The following is an 18,263-nucleotide window of genomic DNA, read 5'->3' on the forward strand; positions in this document are numbered from 1 at the left end:
GCAAATAAGGAGAGAAGAGGAGAAGACCGTTTAAATTAATCTGCAGTGCAAACTGATGTTCCCAAATAATTTTAATTCACCTATAATGTATAAGCTTTCCATGATTTCACTTCACCGTAATTTTAACTGCTAAACAGATCTTTTACAGACATGAAAAAACAGAACCAGAAGAGAAACAGAACAGCACCCGTGGGTTCCAGCCCGTCCCTGCCCCCCTTCCCAGCCCTGTCCCTATCCCAGTCCCCGTCCCCATCCACGCAGGCCGGGTATGCCCACAGCGCCGGTGCGCATGCGCGCGCCGCCCCAACATGCGCAGTGCGCGGCCGGAGCGGGGGTCGGGCGGAAGTGGCGCAGGCGGCGAGGCGGGACAGGGACAAACGGGACAAACGGGACAAACGGGACAAACGGGACCGGGACAAACGGGACCGGCGGGTCTCTGGGCCCGGCTTTGCTTCCCTCGGGCCCGCAGCTGCCCTGCACACGGGCTCTGCTCCGGGAACTGAGTCCCCGCACAGTGCTCCACGGCTTTGGAAGTTTCTTTCCGGGCACTGAGCAAACCGAAAGGGGAGTTTAGTTGATAATTATGTTGATGGTCTTGGTTCTAAAGGTCTCGGCTTCTTGTAACTGGTGGATTGGCTTTTGAAGCGATTCGTTCATATCGTGTGAAGTGTGGGATCTGCAGGGTAGCCCTCTCCTGTGGCCGCTACTTTGCAGCGGATTGGTGCTTTCTGGAGCTGAAGTACTGTTGAGATAATAATGGCTGTGTAAGAATCCCTTTTCCACAGGTAATGATTGATTGTTGTCTCTTTTGCAGTAAAAGTAAAGTAAATTAAAAGTAAATTTTAATCTGAAATAAAGGAAATTCTGTTTGCTTAAGAAACCTTGTTGTATTCTAAGGAAACTAAGTATCACCTTGTTCTTAAGAGTAAGAGCAGCCGAGGACATAGCTCCCAAAAAAGTTAAGTGGTCTTCAGCAAGAGCAAGCTGAAGCCTTGCAGCTGAGGGAGTAAGATGTGTCATGCTACTTACTCGATTCCTCCTACTATTTTAGTTAATCTGACATGATGTTTTCACTTCTTGAGAATTCTCAAGGAACTAATATATTAGAAAATTAGACTTTTGAAAAAATTCTAGTCGACTACACACTTTGTTCACTGATGGTCTTCTTGATTTCATTAAGACTGCTGTATGACAAAAGCTTTGTCTTGTGATGGCAGATTGGGTTTGTGGTAGTTCTGTACTGTCTATTCTGTTCAAGCTGCAGATGTTCATTTTTATGACAAAGTATTGCATAAAATATACTAGGAATGTGTGTCTGGTCTACACAGGTGTGTGCTTTTATAATGAAGCATGACTTATTTCATAATCATTTTGACTTTTGCACAATTAGCCTGAATATTGATAGTATTTGTGTTTACAGGGGCTTCAGGTGTCTACTGCTGTGACTGATCACATCAATAAGATGCTGATGCTCTTGGCTATTCCTTCATTCTTCATGAGACTTTGGTGAGGTTTCCTTCAGACGTCCACTTAGTCACGTGTTTTATACTCTTCTGTTTCCCAAAATGACATTATTCTCTTCATGTAATTTTTGTGTGTGACTGAAGTATTTCTTGGTAGTAGGGAAAGGACTAAATTTTCTAGTTAGTAGGCAGAATGTCAAGGATAGGGCAGAGCAGCACATAAGAGTTAAGACCACAGCCATCGTCAGTGTTATATTTCACTTGACTGTTGCATATCACATTCTCTCTGGCGGTGTTAAATTGTAGGTTACATCCTATATACAGTATATAGTCTACTTTAAACAGTCTACATCCTTTCATATAATTCTTTGTTAAAGTTGTGAAGCTCTTTGTTTGCTCACTTTCCAAATTTTTGTCACTTTAATTACTGGAAGGCAAAAGGTATTTGTAGTTCACAGTCTTCTTCTTTCTGCTTTGTGTATGTGTTGTATCTCACTCCTCTTCAAGGAGTGTCCTATGCAGCCGTCTGCCTTTCTTGCAGTCTCTGTTGGTTTTGTTTGGGGATTTTTTTCAATATCCATTGTAGCATCCCATGAACCCAACCTGCTTTTCTACAGGAGAGTTTTGTTGGGAGCAGATATTAGGCAGCAGCACTCACCATCCATCTCCCGCATTTTCTATCCATCCTTCTTTATAGCTCTGTTGACACCATTTTCGGGCTTCTTAGGCTCAAGTTGGAATGATTCCTGTCAGTGTTAGTCAGGCTTTTGAGAGCAACAAAGGTGCTTGACAGACTTACTTACCTGCACTTAGTTGCTCTCCAGAAGAGTTGGGAACAGCAAGGACAGCACTAACAATATCTTCATGTGGATTTTGAAAGCCAACGCTCTTACCGGTTTGTTTTGTTATAACTCTTAGAACTTGATATTCATATCTTTGATTTTAATTGCTGGGAACAAGAATCTGAAAGGTTCAGAGATTAGCAGTCAGAACACATGTCCTTAGTTTTATATATATAGGAGTTTAAGATCTGTAGAAACATCCCACTTGTTTTCTGTTGGAATGTTATTTACAATGTTATGTGTTGTTAAGACATCTTCATGGGAAAATAGAAAAAAACCAAACAGAAAAATCTATTTTTAATTGCTCAAGTAGTGTAACAGAGAGAAACAGGATAAAAAATAGTTAATCTGTTATGTTGTATGTCTCCCTGGCTCATTATACAGTTGCTGGGTGAAGATCAATATTGCTGATTAACTTTGAAGTTGATTCTTTCTAGGTGGAATAGATCAGCTTCTCAATCTGCTAGAATAAAGTGGGAAGTAGATACTTTGAACTGAAAGACTGTGTAAATCTTCCAGCTGCTGTTTTCACTGGAGACTTGAAATCCTAGTAAGCTAATGACAGTGCTGTTGTGGTGTGTGTTTGAAAACATACGGATAAAGGCATTGTTTTTAGCCTCATTTAGTATCATCTTACAGAAACTTTAACTTATAATACCTCTCTAGTCAAAAGCAGGAACAGCATCTGCACCTTTGTAGCAGGCTTTTACTTCTGCTTCAGCTCAAGCAGAAATTTAAACCTGTCTGGTACTGCACCTCCCAGCTCTGTGCTGTTGACCGTGGCTGGAAGCCAGGTACCTGCCAAAGCCGCTCTTATTATTCCCCTCAGGAGGACAGGGAAGAGAAAATATGACTAAAAGCTTGCAGGTTAAGACAGGGAGATCACTCACCATTTACATGGACAAAAGAGACTCAAACCAAGTAATTTAACTTACTGGTCATCAAACCTAGGTGGGATAATGACAAATAAGAAAAAAATCTGAAGCCCTTTCCCTCACCTCTCCCATTTTCTGGGCTTAGCTCCACTCCAATTTCTCTGCCAGTTTCTCCCCCTGAGCAGTGCAAGGGACAGAGAATGGAGTTTGTGGTCAGTTCATAATGCTTCATTTCTGCCTCCTTCCTCCTCATGTAAATTGGAAGCTAGGAAAAAACAAAAGTTAGTCACCCTATATGTGCCATTGCATCTGAGACATCCTCATACCAAAGTATTTTACTGATATGTCATGAGTGACTGTGACTTCTTGCTTATATCTATTAGACGAGAATAACAGCAGTGGGGAGTTTCCTGGAAAATGGGGAAGGAGAAAGAAGGGTTGCTCACAACAAGAGAAATAGTCATGAGTTATTAGTGAAGTCTGATATCTTTGGTTATTAGAGTAATAATAAGGTGGAATTTTGATTTTTCTGAAGAATAAGTTACTGTTTAAAAGAATGTGTATAATTTTGCTCTCTGCATCTGTATGTGTTGACTTATGTTTGTAGCTTATGATTCACTGGTCATTCCATTTTGCAATGGTTTCCCAATTCCATTTAATTATAATTGAATATTTTGATGGAATTCAGTCTGCATAGCACTGCAAAAACTCTTTTGAACTGTAACTGAAATGTAGTGTAAGCTTTTACTGAGTAGATTACCAAGTTTTTTTTGTCCATTCAGAACTATAGGAAATACTTTCTTTCCTGTTCTTTACTATCATATAAAAACTGCTAAAACTGTTTGAAATTAGGGCTGTGGCTATAATACTGCCATTTGGATTTTCAGAAAACAGAATTAGTTTTTTGCTTATTTTATTGAAACATACTGCAAACAGAAGATTGATAATGTTGTGGCTTTTTTTAGATACCCACTTGAAATAAAAATTATACTGCAAAGATAAAGATACCCCCGGAAGAAATGAGATGACAATGTAATGAGAAAATACAGCAATAGCTCTCTATTGCTAGATCACTTTTTTCTATTTCTCTTATGTGTAACTTCACTGCAATAGACTACTCTTCCTCTCCCCTATTCTCAGCAATAGAACACTGTCACTAGTAATTTATTTCATAGACTTTTGTTACAGTGAGGGCCATAGATGACACAGTCATACATTTCTTACCTTGTTCCAAGTGCCTTCCATGCTTACCATCTGTAGATACTCATTTTCTTTCTTATTTTTTCCTTAATTAATTGATGAAGAATTTTCAATCTGTACATAAGCATGTGTTGTTGATTTTAAGTTAAAATGAAAAATGTTTTAATTTCTTGCAGTCAAATTTTCTTATAGAGAAAAAACTGAATATGGGCTGTTTGTCCATGACCTTGTGCTGGGAAAGGAGTCATTCAAAGTCTTTGTGTGGTTTTTATCTGTATTTCTGTACATAAAATATCTGTACATAAAATATTAACACTGTTTACATTACCGTTTGCATTTATATGTATTTCTGTTTATATGTAAAGTAATATTTTATTGCCATTTATGGTGTTTTGGAATGTTTGAAAAATCAAGTAATTTGGATGGTTGTCTCTTGCCAAGGAAATGTTACTTTCTAGTTGCTGTGTGTGATACTAAGAGATGAGGCTAATCCCTCTGAAAATTCTTAGTTTTAAAAAATTAAACTGTCTTGTTGAGAAATAGGTAAATATTCCCCTTCTGAGTAAGGTGCAAATTCTAGTAACTCTTAATTTGAACAAAATGAGGATCTTCAGGACTCTTTTCATGATTTTTGTTTAGATAAAGCAGCTATGCCTGTTCAGTTGCTGAAGATCATTGAAGGACAATCTGAGATTCCACTACCAAGCCATTTGCAGAAGGAGAATTTAAAACATTTGCAAGAAGGGTGTGATCATACCAACAAATACATTCAGGTAAACTGACCAGTAAAAAAATTTTGTCTTGCTTTGAAATAGCTCCTGCTGCATTAGCAAGGAACTTTCGTATTCCATCTCACTTGGTGACTTTCTGCAACTGTGTGTCTTTGTGTTCATCTGTTGCATATCTTTAAGCAGTGAAAAATTATGACCTTCTTGAACTTCATTGCATGTTGCTATTACCTTTATTGATTCACAGTCCTATCCCTCTCTCTTATCAGACTAAAATTTTGTTGGGGTTTCTCTTTTCAGAGATTGTAAGCTGTGGACCAATTTAAAAACACATTAATATGCAGAATGTTCTGAAAATGAAGGGATTGGGGGAGGTTAAGTGGTATTTTGTTTAAAAGAAATAGTAATAAGCACCCCAATCCTGTTAAAGATCAGATTTCAGAGTAACAAAAACTTCTAAAGTAGTTCTCCTTTTGTATCAAATTATGCAATATCCAGTTTTATGAAAAGTGTTGCTTGTAGCAACTACCAGCATCAAGATACAATTAATCTTTTTTATCATTATCAAGTGTGCACTTATGTTTGACAGTAATCCCAAATATATTTCAGATTTGAAGTACAATCTTGCTATACTAGTGAAATGCAGAAATAACTTTTTCATGCCAAAAACAAGTATTCTCTGTAAAATTCAGTGTCAATTCTTGAGTGTGTTCTTTTTCTGTCCTGTTTAACTTTTTTTGTCTGTGGGTCTGAGAATCATTTTAGGCATCCCTGATGCTTATGTATCAGGAAACCAGCATTAACCCAGGCTTTCTTTCAATCTGTTAAAGGGGGAAAAAATTAAGGAAATTTGGTTCTGTAGAAAACCTAAGTTGTCTTGAATCCTTAAAAAAAATGGCACAAACATTTTAAAAATACAAACTGAACGGATCTAATGTTCTTCTGTATCCGAAAGAAACATTTTTGCTACCACAGCTGTATATTCTCAGTTCCAAATGTAGTGCTTATATGACCCTGTGATTGAGTCCATTTATGGGAAGGAAACTGGCAGAAGACCATCCATATTGCTAGGGAGAGGATAATTTTCTGCTGCTGTCACTCTGCACTGGATCGTTGTGGTGTGAAATTGATGCCAGGAGTGGTGCACTTCGGTATACTGAAGGAACAGAACTGCCCTGTTTGGAAGCAGGCAGCAGTTGAGTGGTGTAGGAGGTGATTTGATTGAGAATGATTCAGCCTCCCTCAGGTCTTGTAAAGGAACAAATGGAAACGTCAATAGCCACTGCTGCTAGCAAACGAGGTTTATTCCTCAGGGGGTAGTTTCCTGCCCCTGTTCACCTGCACAAAACATAGACATTCCTGCTTTGAGAGCTATGTCTGCAAGCAGCCCTGACATGGAAGAACAGGGATTCTTGTTCAGAAGAAAGTGGTGAAAGAGACAAAAATGCATTGTAAATTAAAAAATGTTTCTGCTGAAATATATGTTTCCATTTGGAAAGCAGAGCAATTGCTACCAAACTATGATTTAAAGCTACATGCAGTGCTATAGCTGAATCTGAAAGGGAAAGTGTGTAGAAACTCTTTCTCAGACTTCTGCCTTATGTTAAGAGAACTTCATGCTGCTGCTGACATGAATTAGTAGGTGACTAAAACATCTTGGCATAAGCAGCCCAAGTGGAGAGCTGATAAAGCTGGTGCTAATGCACCATTAAATGTGAAGGAAAATCCTGTTCTGCAGGCTGAGCTTGAAGTGAACCTTAGAATGCACTGATGTTAAGGTTATCTTAGTGGTGGCACACTGTCACTCTAGACCTGCCAAAATAGGGATCAGGTCCTGCTTTGACAAGGAGGGAAGAGCAGAAGAGGATTTTTATGAAATGTGTTCTGGGAAAAGCAATAAAAAACATTTGGGATGCTTCTGTCTGACTTGTGTGTCTCAGTCCTTTCGTTCTTCTGCATGGTTTTATCTTCCTGGCACCTCTTTGAAAACTGCAAGTTTCAAATTTGTGGAGAAACAGCTCATGCAATGTTTGTACCTCCTCAGTCATGCTGTCTGTTAACTAAACATGATGACTTCTCCTATTAGTTCATAATTATCTGCATTTTGCTGTGGCAAATCTGAACCAAACCTTAAAATCAGCCGCCAAATCATCTATAGAACCAAACTGAGGGAGCAAGGCCTTATAAGGACAGAGACACATGCGGCCGAAAAATTGTCCATAGTGGGTTTGAGAGTGTGTCTGGTGGCATATGGAATGTCGAGGGTTTTGGAAAAACCCTTTAGGAAAACGTTTGCTTCTGAGCTTAATAAGCAGTGTAGGATTTGTGAGGGAAGAGCCAATTTGAGCAGGTTTTGCTAAGGTAGCTTCTTTTGAAGTTTGGAGCTCAGGAGTTTCAGGACTGTGGAGAAGGCAATGGGGCAGTATGAGGAAATGGGTAGTAGGTGGGGAAGAGAACTATACTAACACCTGCTATGGTGTAGGTATTTGGGATACAAAGGAAAGTGGAGGGGCCGGTACATTATAGCAAAGAACATGATCCCAGAATTTGAAAACTCTTTGGAAAATACTGGGATTTAAAGGGAAAAAATAAAAAATAAAGATGGTGAAAAAGCAGCCACTATCGCATCAATGAACTTCACTTTTAAATAATGTGCTGGTGCAGATCGAAATTTCTTACTAAGAAAGAAATATATCTGTGAATGTTGAGTGTTCCTGAGGTGACTGTTTCATTGCAAAGACTTTACTACAAGAAAAATTAAGTAGTCTTTTTTTTACCTGTGAGTACAATTCAAGACAATCTCAGTAAGAACAATTATTTATATAATGAGTATATGTGTGTGTATATATATAGTGACATTTTTTAAAAGGCTGTAATTTTGAAAACAAGTGAGAAACCTTTCTGTTTTTAACAGGTAAGTCCCTGCTTTTCACAGAGAAAACTAATGAGTTTTGTTAAAGAGATTAAATTATCGAATTATTTTGGAAATCAGCATTTGTAAATAATGTTGAGGTTTTGTGGAGTGGTATTATTTCTTTATAAAACAGATAGTAAAATCTTGTTGAATTTGTTTTGGATTACTCCTCCAATTACTACAATGTCCAAGTTAGGACATTGTAGGACAAATTTTACTCTGGAAGACCTCTGGAGTAGCAATTCCCTGCTGCATGTTTTATCCTGGTTTGGTTTAAGAAGCATTTGCTAGCATTTAAGTTAAGCTTCCCACTGAATATATGTACTGTAAAATCACTGTGATTTACCTGACTGTCCTCTTAATGTTGCATTTATAGACATATTACTATGCTCTCTTTTTACAAGAAAACTTTTAGTCTGTTTTTGTGCTGTTTGTGTAGTTTTTTAAGCATTTTACAGAGTCTGTTTTCAATAATTTTATTTTTCTTTATTGAACCAATTTTTGTGGTTTTATCCTTGAGAAGGTTACAGTGCTTTATCTGCCATACTGTGAAAGAATACACTTGACTGACATTTTTGGTACTGTTGATGGTACCATCTTTCTAACTAGATATGATGATTCCAAAGAGATGTTAACATCACTGAAGTTGCTGATTTTTGCTTCATTGTAATTTCAGCATCATAATAAAAAGAGTATTTTGAATAAATTTTTAAATAATAGGATCTTTTAGAACATTGGTATTATTGACAAATAATTAGGACATGACAGTTTCAAAACTTTGTAATGCTCTTCTTACAGCTGTATTTTTTTCACAGAAGATTATTTTATCTTCATATGTGTCTATTATATCTTGACTGTGATTTTGTTTTGATATTTAGGTAGTAATCCTTTGCCAATATTTTTGGAGGAGTTGTATCTCTTAAGATTTTGATCACTACCTCTTCAGATGCCTTTCAGCTTTTGTGCTAAAACTCTAGTCCTTTTTGCTAATTTTGTAACTTATAAAAGTTACATGTATAGTTCCATAGCTACTGTTTTATTGTTTATCATCTAGTTGGTGGTATCTAAATAGTATTGGCATGTAATACTTCCTTTGTTATATCTCAAGAATGTTGCTTTTTATTGCTTTCTATAGCAGCTGATTTTTCCTTTTTTGTTAAGAATGTAAATGGTAATTTGTGCTTCTTCCATAAATTCTGCCTTTTTTATCTTATAAATGTTTCAGCTGTTATCAGTACTGCAGTAACTTGGAGGCATACAGTCTTAGTTCACAACATTTTATTTTATTTTTTGCTTTGTAGGGAGTAGTTACTCTTTCCTACCCATTAACAAAACTCGGAGATGGAACAGACTTTTTCAAGATTGTTGTTCAAGGTAGTATATTATTTATGCATTTTAAATTTATGGTACTACAGTAAAATCAGTAGTTCCTGCTTTTGTAGAGTGTTCAGTAGAGTGTTAGATTTAGAATACTCTCTTAAACTGTTCATTTTCTAAAAAAAAATGTTTATCTTAAACTTATGCCAGGTAAGTTAATGGAAACAATGGAAACTAGTCTTTATATTTCAGTAGACTTTTTGTTGCATAACTTTTTAGAAGACTGTCCTTGGAAGATATTAGCTATATATATAGCTTTAATAGTATATTTTCAAACTGCTTATCGTAAGAAGGACCAAGAAAATTGCACACGTTACCACATGTTAATAGTTACCACGTAATATATATAGCATATACTATGTAAGAGCACCTTTAATGTCAGTTAGTATTTTGAATAGCAGCAAAATATTTATGTTTCATTCTGTTTTAATTTAAGCATTTAAGAAAAGGAAATTTCACCTGACTACTCAAGTATTTGAATACCAGTAGCTAGATTAGCAGTTTGAAAGACCCAAGTTGTTCATTATGATATTAAATTATATGAAAAATTAATATGTTCCTTTTAAGTCTTAAGTTTATCATCCCCTCCAGTCAGGAGGGTGGAGGAGGTAATTTGAACTTTCCATTTCCTTCCATTTCATTCTCAGCTTATTCCTTACAGTGGCTAGAGAATCACATGTGCTCCCTCTGAGCCTGCTGAGTCCTGAGCAGCAGGCCTGGAGTGTGCAGATGCTGCCTGGTGCCGCTGCCTGTGCCTGGTGTTAGCAGAGGTGAATGGAGTTGTTGGGACCTCAGTCAGTGTCGCTGCTGGCTCCAGGTTTCTCAAAGGGATGGTTAACTTCCCTGAGTCTTGCTGATTTCAGTGACTGTTCAGAAGAGAGTTCATGCATATTCTCCATAGAAACATAAGTTTGCACATCTAAATCATTGAAACAGTAAAAAGTAGAAAACTCTAAAAATAACAACATGATTTCTGCTTTAGTCTTCCTGGAAGGCTATTAATATTTCTATGACCTAGAATATATTCAGTTTATAATACAATAGGAGCTATGTAAATGTGACTGTTAATCTAACACTATACATTGAATTATCCAAGTGGAAATCTTTTTAATTTCTGTTTAATTGTACACTGGTGTACAACAGGCTTATTTTAATCCTCTTATGAAGAATATTCTAAGCAATATACCTGTAGTTAGCACATTTCCTGTTTGTACATTAATTGAAAAATGTTAGACTGTAGATCAACTTGTTTTGTAAATCTCATTCCACTGCTGTTTTGTTTTGGAGAAGGTACAGTGATTGGAATAACTTTCGCTTTTTTTCCTCTAGATTCGGATAACTTGTGTTCCCAGATCAACAGCATCAATGTTTTCATATATGGAAAAATGGCAGAGGATTGTGCAAAAATTATACACCATGGGGTAAGAAAACCACCAAAACATATGTACATATAAATTCTTGTTTTAGGAATTGTTTTTCACAGATGTTGTTGATTTCTTTTCTTGTCTTGGTCTACCTAGCCCTAAAATTGGAAATAGTCTGTTCAGTCCCTTCAAATCTATAATATTTGCGTATGTAAATTCTTTCTCACACTGATATTGAAATAAAGCAATTCTTTTTATCAGTGCTGTTTACCTAGCAAGCAAAGGATCATGAATATGGACAATAGAGAAGTCACCCATTTATAGTCATACTTTGAATGTTTTGCCATTTGATAAGATAATATTTTATAATTAAATTCACTTAAAAGACAGTTGCACTAAAAGATTTTTAAAAAAATTCAAAACTGTGCATACAGGGTTTTTTTATTAACTTGGTGCTGATGTCTTGCTTTGTCAGAGGTAGAAGTTTGTTTTGATTAGCTCCAGGTAAAAGACTTAGACAAGTCAGCCTGTGAGTTTGTGAGACAATGTGTTACCACTAAAGAAGGAAAACAAGATAGAAACAATTACCTCAGTGTGTTTATAAGACTGCTTATCAGTTTACTGACATTTCAATATTAGCCAAATATGAAATTAAAATTAGTATAAGATTCATTATGAGCTCATGTTAGTGCTTTTTCATTTGTGATATGAATTCACACTAAATCATAGAATAGTTTGGGCTGGAAGGCACCTTTAAAGATCAGCCAGTTACAACACTCCTGCCATGGGGAGGGACATATGGGCAGGGACATATTTCACCTCATTAGATTGCTCCAAAGCCCTGTCCAACCTTACTTTGAACACTTCCAAGGATGGGGCATCCACAACTTCTCTGGGCAAATTACAGTCTTTATACAGACATCTCAATTCCATGTAATTTTCAATTTTAATGGGGAAGCCAGTGTGCAAAGTTCTTGAACTAATTTGCTAAATATGCAAGCTGCAAAATCTTTTTAAATTCAATGAACAAGTCCGTTTTGTACTGATAAAAATACAAATGTTGAACAGGGCACTGTGCAGCAATTAAAACATAAAGAGATCATTATTAAACAGCTGGGTTGGAAACTACAACCCACAGGCAACAACCTTTAGACAGCCAAGGTGTACTAGAACCACAGTTTGTTCTTCTCCAGTGAACTGAACCTTCATGGTGCTTCCCTCATGTCTCAAGTGAGATTTTAATTTGGGAAGAATATGAATATGAGGAAACAGTGATTTCTGAAGCTAGCAGAGTTTGAAATAAAGCCCCTCTTTTTTAGCTGTTAAAGAATTAACTTCAGTATGGTCCAGAAAGTAGTGTTTATTTGCTGCATACCTGTTCAGATTTTAGTGTTTTTTAATTTCCATATCATTCTTGGGATACTGTAAGAACTTTAGCTAAGTAGCTAAGGGGAGGAGCTGGCGATTTCAAAAAATGTGAGTAACCATGTTGTCTCCGGAGAGTCTTCTCTATCTGTAACAGAATAACCATCAGGAAAAATATTCTATTTCCTGTATTTCACACTTCCTGAATGAGTGTAATAGAATTTGTTTTTACCATTTAAAATGTTGTTTGAATCTCATAATTTATTTATGCAATATACTTCTGTTGGCATCAAAATCCACCAATTTATGTAAATAGCTTTGATTCCTAAGGCAATTACAAGATCTTCTTAGCTAAACGTGAAATGGAAACTAATCTATTTTGAAAACTAATATAACATTTAATTTCAAAGCACCATGCAAATATTAGGAAATTTTTTTTTTCCTATTTAGAAACTGCAAGTCACAACCTGTCAAGGTTGACTGTGAATTTGTAAAAAAATCTGAGAATGTATCTGTTCTTTCTGCCTATTGAACTAGATTTTGAGGTTAGTGTTGTCTTTTTCTCATGGAAATTACACAGTCCTTTCACAGTTTGAGAGGTTTTTTTTTTTTTTTAATGTGGTGCTATGTATGGCTTATATATTACGAGAGAGTAATCACTAGTGACCTAATACTACTCCAAAATTTTTTCACTTATTATCAGCTTGTTAAAAGGCTGAGTCCATGTAATTCTGAAGTTCCTTCTGACACAGGAGAGCAAGAAAAGAGAAGTTACCTGAAGAAGTCCCAGCAGTCCTATCCCAGAATCTTGTGCAGTCTACATTCTAATAAAATGCTGAAATGGAAATAATGTTTAAGCAAGACATAGCTTTTTAGATAAAGGCTGATTTTACTGTTGAAGGAACATTCTGGGTAGCACCAGCTAACAGTGAAAGGAAACACACGTACTAACACCTGATTTTGGCAAAACTCATGGAGCTTCCTGAAGTTTGTATTTGTGTCTTTCTGTATCTGGAAAGAATGAAACAACTTTCATGTATGTTAGTAGGACAGCGTGTTAGAGGTGCAGAGAATACTGAGTGTTCTAATTGTTTTGACATGTTTTAACTTAGCTTTGAGTATGGCTTACTTCCAGGTTTATATATTACTTTTCAGTCAAAGTGTGCATTCTGTCACTACCTGAAAATCACCATGCCCTTAGTAGTTTCATTTTGAATTAAACTGTCTGATTAAATGTATATTTTCTGCAGAATTTTTTCCCCCAATATTTTAATAACTGCATATATCACTGTCACTTAATCTAGGAGCCTTTCTTTTTTCTTGTACAAAATATTAAGGTTTTGGATCTTAAATCATTTAGCGTAGCATTGTCAGATTGCTGAAATAGCAAAAAAAGCGCTGTCATAGTGCACTATTTGCTAAAACTGTCAACTTCAATCAGAAAACTCTTTTATTTGTTGTAATCAAATAAATACATGAAGAAAGGTTATTCAGTAAAAGTTTATGGAAGGGCTTTTGGTAGAAGCTTGAATAGAAATAGGATTCCAAGTCTAACATGTTTATTGGAATGGAGCACACTGGCACAGCGCTGCTAAGCAGTTCTGATAGCAAGGGAATTGACTGTAAAGGAGCTTTACATTGTATCAGATGGCTTTTTTAATCACCTCTCATTACCTAAAGATATTTAATGTATTCTCTATCTTCTCCTCCTTTTTAATTTTTACTTTTTTTTTCTTTTTGATTTGGTTGAGGTTGCTACTAAAAACATGTGCTGCTGCTGGAACTTGAATCATGTGCCCTTTAAATCTTCTTTTTCTTGTTCATTTTGATGTGTCTGAGGAGCTTTGTACCAAAGTGAAAATAGAGTTAAAATTGCTTTCTGTGCCAGAATCTCAGGAGTGATGCCAGAGACATTTTTAAGGTCTCTGTTGCCACCAGAAACTTACCTGTTGATTGACCTACCTATTTAACCCTTTAAGGAAGCTGTTGATCCAGCCAAAACAGAGTTTATAGGAGAGTTTCTTAAAAGTACAGCTGTAATTCAATGGGAAAGAAGCTCTAAGAAAAAATATTTTATCGCTGCAGGTCTGATGTGTGATTTCTTTTCTACCTTAGTTAAGCTAACCAGAAAGGAGGCAGTCTTTATTTCATTCAAAAAGGAATGATTCTTTTGCTTTATTCAGTGTGAATCTTCTTCCCTAGGCTTTGTCAAAAGTAGTACTCCATTACAGTAGCATCACGAGTGTGAAAATTTTAGCAGAATTAAAAAAAAAAAGTTTTCTGGCATTTGTTGTAAATATAAGTTTCATGGGTAGAAGGACTAAATTGGGAAACTTAAAGACAGTTTTTACAGTTTGTTCAGGATTTTTGTTTCTTCAGTGTCTTGAGACTTTAGGGTGAAATTTCACGTTATATAGTCTTAAAATAGAGCATGTGTTAGAGTCTGTGAAATTTTCTGTTTATTGCTCTGTCTCCATAGGAAACCTTCATAGTTGCAGGATTTAAGGTGATAAAATTGCCTGCAGCGAGAGAGGATGGTAGACATGATTGTCACCTGGAAGTGTCTGAAGAAGCTGGATCAGCCATTTATGTACGTGGTTGCCCGATTTTTTTTTTTCTTTTCTTTTACATTTCCAAAATGCTTACATTAACATTTGCTTTATAATAGAAAAAAAATCAGTAAAATCTATTAGAAACTGAAATGGTACAGGTTACTTTACCATGTTCATCAGTAAACATTACATGTATCCTCTGTCTGTGTGCGCACATGTAATTTTATAATAGCCCTAACCAAATTATTTTCCAGGTAAATTTCTACTTGTTGAGTGCAAGAATTTGACTATGGTTGGCTTTTGATAGATTCCTAGAGCTGATTAAACTACTGTTGTGCATAACACATTTCAGTAATTCAGACGAGGTAGAGTGCAAGAGTGATTTCAGGTCTATAATTTTTAGTTTTCTCTGGTCTATGGGTTTATACTGTTTTAACCCAAATCAGTAGTTTTTGCCTTTCAAATACATGGATTGCTATAATCTAATTTTATACAGAGAATTGTACCCTTTTGTCCTGAGTAAAATATTTGTTCTTTTGTAGTATTCTCACATCAGTTCTGCTTAGTTTTAGCTATATAGTTGTTGTCTAATTAAATCCTAAATTTAAGAAAAAAATACTTTTTCTTTTAAATTTCAGAAAGGCACTTTTGTTTTGGAATTGACCTCTATAGGTAATTAAAACTTGGCACACAGCTCAGTGAGAAACAAAACTGTTTAAAATGATAGTGCAGACTGTTTCATGACATTCATTATCTGTTGATGATGATGATGATACATAGGTAGAAAAAATATTTTTCATTGAAGATTATGGATAGCAAAACTGCCCTGAGTCTGAATAGGTGTGTGTAAAACTAAAAGTGTCTAAATTTTAGAAACTATACTAGGCCTTCAACTGAGTATTAGCAAGACCTCGTGACATACAGCCTAATCCCAAAGACACTGCAGCTCCCTGAGTGCCTGGGTTGTGCTGACGCATTTATCTCATCACTGAGCACAGAATGGAGCTTGTGGCACTTTGTTTGGTTACACACACATATTGGATGCTTAACATTAATTCAAATGAGCAGACTTTGTGTGTGCTTCACTTCCCCAGTCATAACTTTTCACTTGGCTGTTGAAAAGTGAGATCAGCTTCAGGAATGCAGCTGAAGTGGAGTGCAAAAGCAGATCCCTGGCAGGAGTGGGCAGTGCTGAGGCAGGGTACAGCTGGGGCTGTGTGTCTGGCAGCCAGGCTGGGCTGTGGCATCGGGATGGTGGCTGAGCCCTATGTTCCTCACGGAGAGTGGGGAGTGTTGGCTTTTCATCAAATCTCCATGATTAGTTCTTTAAAAGATCTTACATTGAAGGTAAGTCTGGCTTATGAGTAAGATTCAAAAAGCTGAGGAACTATCTTTAAATAAAATTTATCCCATTCTGGTGAACTTTTTCCCCCAAAGGAAAATAACAAGTCACTGAGAATAGATCTGCTCTAAGCATTGACATGTACATACGTCTTTATGTACAAAACCTTAAACCCATTTAAGGTATATGTTAAGCAAATGCAGTTTTAAATTTGCGGCTTCCAGCTTTCAAGTGCTACTCTGTTAATGTGACCTAACATATTCAACTGGATGACTTTAGAAAATGTGTGTATTTTTTTGAAGAACCTTTTGTATGAGTGTAAGTGCAGTAAATACTGCTTTCTTTTCTTCTGCAGCTCAAATTTTACTAGATTCGGATGTGATTCAGATACGGTAAAAATGTCTGTAGGGCTGGTTTATATTTCTATATAGTGTTGTATTTGCTTTAAAGTTATCAAATGTTGTTATATTTTCAGTACTTCAATTTTGTAATCAGAAAGTTTTTTATTTTTTCTCCACAGATTTACACTAAACCAAGAACAACTGCTGCTTCAGAAACTGCATCTGTGGTAAGTTTGTGTTTGGGATATTTTTAAATCACATGGGATTAACTGCATGTTAATAAGAAGGTGTGGAATTCATTTTTGTTCCTGTTTAATTTGCTTCCATACACTTATCCCAGCAGTAATTTAGCTTTTACTTTTCTGATAATATATCTGGAACACAAAATAAAATACAGAAAAAGTACTACATTTTCTATACTTGTACTATAGTTCCCATCTCAGTCTCCAAATGGATTTCTTGTTGGTTTAGGAAATTTGAATTAGAAAGGTAACTGTTGATCTAAATAAGATTGTATGCTTGTATTGTAAAAATTAAAAAGGAAATATGAAACTTCCTTTGATTTAAAATCAGACTTAGGATACTGGTCTTAATATTTGTTTTGGTTTCTGTTTGGAACAAGCCCTTATGTGTCTGACTTAAAATTCTACAAGAAATAGTATTTTAAAGGCAGAGGAACTGGTTTATGAAATTTTAATGCTCTTTATCATGGTGTTAAAGATTCAGTACCAATGGTGATAGAGCTTGTTTTCAATTTTTATTTACAATTTCATTTTTTCAGTATAGTACTTGAAAACCTAAGCTGTCAATTTCAGAGAACTCATATTCTTTAAAAGAGTCTAATCAGTAACCTTAAGATGAGAGGAGAATAGTCCTTAAACTGTAGAAAGTAGCCTTTAATTTCTTTAATCCTCCAGCAGCTGTGGTATTTTAATCAGAAGATGTGTGCAGTGGCTGTGAAAGGAACCCCCCCCCCCCCACCAGCCCAAGACAAGGATTCTGTGCAGTGACACTGCCAAGCAGAAATAAAAAGCTATTTATTTATGTGCTTTAAAAAGTCCTCTGGATGGACATGTAAAAATGAATCAGTAAAAAATTGTCTTTCACTGTTCTTTATTGTAATGACTTTTACTCACCTGGTTCATGTATTGAAACTTACTTCAATTAGCTGGTTGGTTTATTGTAAGAAAGGTGCAATCACAGAAAGAAATTAAAAGTCTTGTGTGCTTTCTGAGTCTCAAGTGAATAAGATACAATGAAATGGATAATCTTTATTTATTTTTTTAATAAATAAATATGTCTGAGGATAAATGATGTTAAAAGACAAAATTCCGTGTGAATGTTTGAATAATTTTTTCTTCTGTTCCCTCACTGTATCATGCCTTTTCAGTCTGTTGCTCCACAATATGTGTATACTCCTCTGAATCATCTTAAAGATGGAACTGTAGTGAATGTGTATGGTGTTGTGAAATTCTTCAAGCCTCCATATATTAGCAAAGGAACTGGTATGTACTATATTAATGAGATTTGAGATGTCCTCCAGCCAGAACTGTTCTTACTATGTTTGTTCAAAATCAACCAGAACAACAAATTTACATGATCCTTTGACCATAGCTTTGACCAGGTAATACCAAGGAAGCAGAAAAACAAATAGATAAGAGATATCAGTCAGTTTAGGCAGTCTGGTGGAGGTAGCAAATGAAGAAAGTTCTTAAAGGAGATTTATCATTTGTCCAGCAACTTGTAACAAGACTTCAGGGAATTGAGGACTTGAAACATTTTAATTGGACAAGCACTGATTGCTGGAAATCATTAGGGCAGCATTCTTTCCAGATACGTAAAAACGGGAAGTTAAATGCACCAACTTTTGAAGTAGCATGTCTCTGAAGCAGCTAGGAGA

At 36.0% G+C, this 18,263-nt stretch overlaps 1 protein-coding gene across 3 annotated transcripts in view; it reads left to right on the plus strand.

Annotated features, from left to right (window-relative positions):
• The first annotated feature begins 382 nt into the window (after positions 1–382).
• Positions 383–18,263, plus strand: part of POT1 (protection of telomeres 1) — a 59,837-nt gene continuing 41,956 nt past the window's right edge. Inside the window, exons 1-8 of one of the 3 annotated variants that reach the window (XM_068189835.1) lie at positions 383–785; positions 1,421–1,506; positions 5,020–5,153; positions 9,324–9,396; positions 10,729–10,820; positions 14,608–14,718; positions 16,543–16,590; positions 17,754–17,868. In XM_068189835.1, coding sequence (XP_068045936.1) covers positions 5,031–5,153; positions 9,324–9,396; positions 10,729–10,820; positions 14,608–14,718; positions 16,543–16,590; positions 17,754–17,868 — 562 coding nt within the window. In that variant the 5' untranslated portion in view covers positions 383–785; positions 1,421–1,506; positions 5,020–5,030. Of the gene's footprint in view, positions 786–1,420; positions 1,507–2,835; positions 2,856–5,019; positions 5,154–7,194; positions 7,470–9,323; positions 9,397–10,728; positions 10,821–14,607; positions 14,719–16,542; positions 16,591–17,753; positions 17,869–18,263 lie in introns of those variants that run through there. The other 2 variants (XM_068189836.1, XM_068189837.1) reach the window with 2 other exon arrangements.

This window comes from Anomalospiza imberbis, chromosome 5 (assembly GCF_031753505.1).
Source record: "Anomalospiza imberbis isolate Cuckoo-Finch-1a 21T00152 chromosome 5, ASM3175350v1, whole genome shotgun sequence".
NCBI lineage: Eukaryota > Metazoa > Chordata > Aves > Passeriformes > Viduidae > Anomalospiza > Anomalospiza imberbis.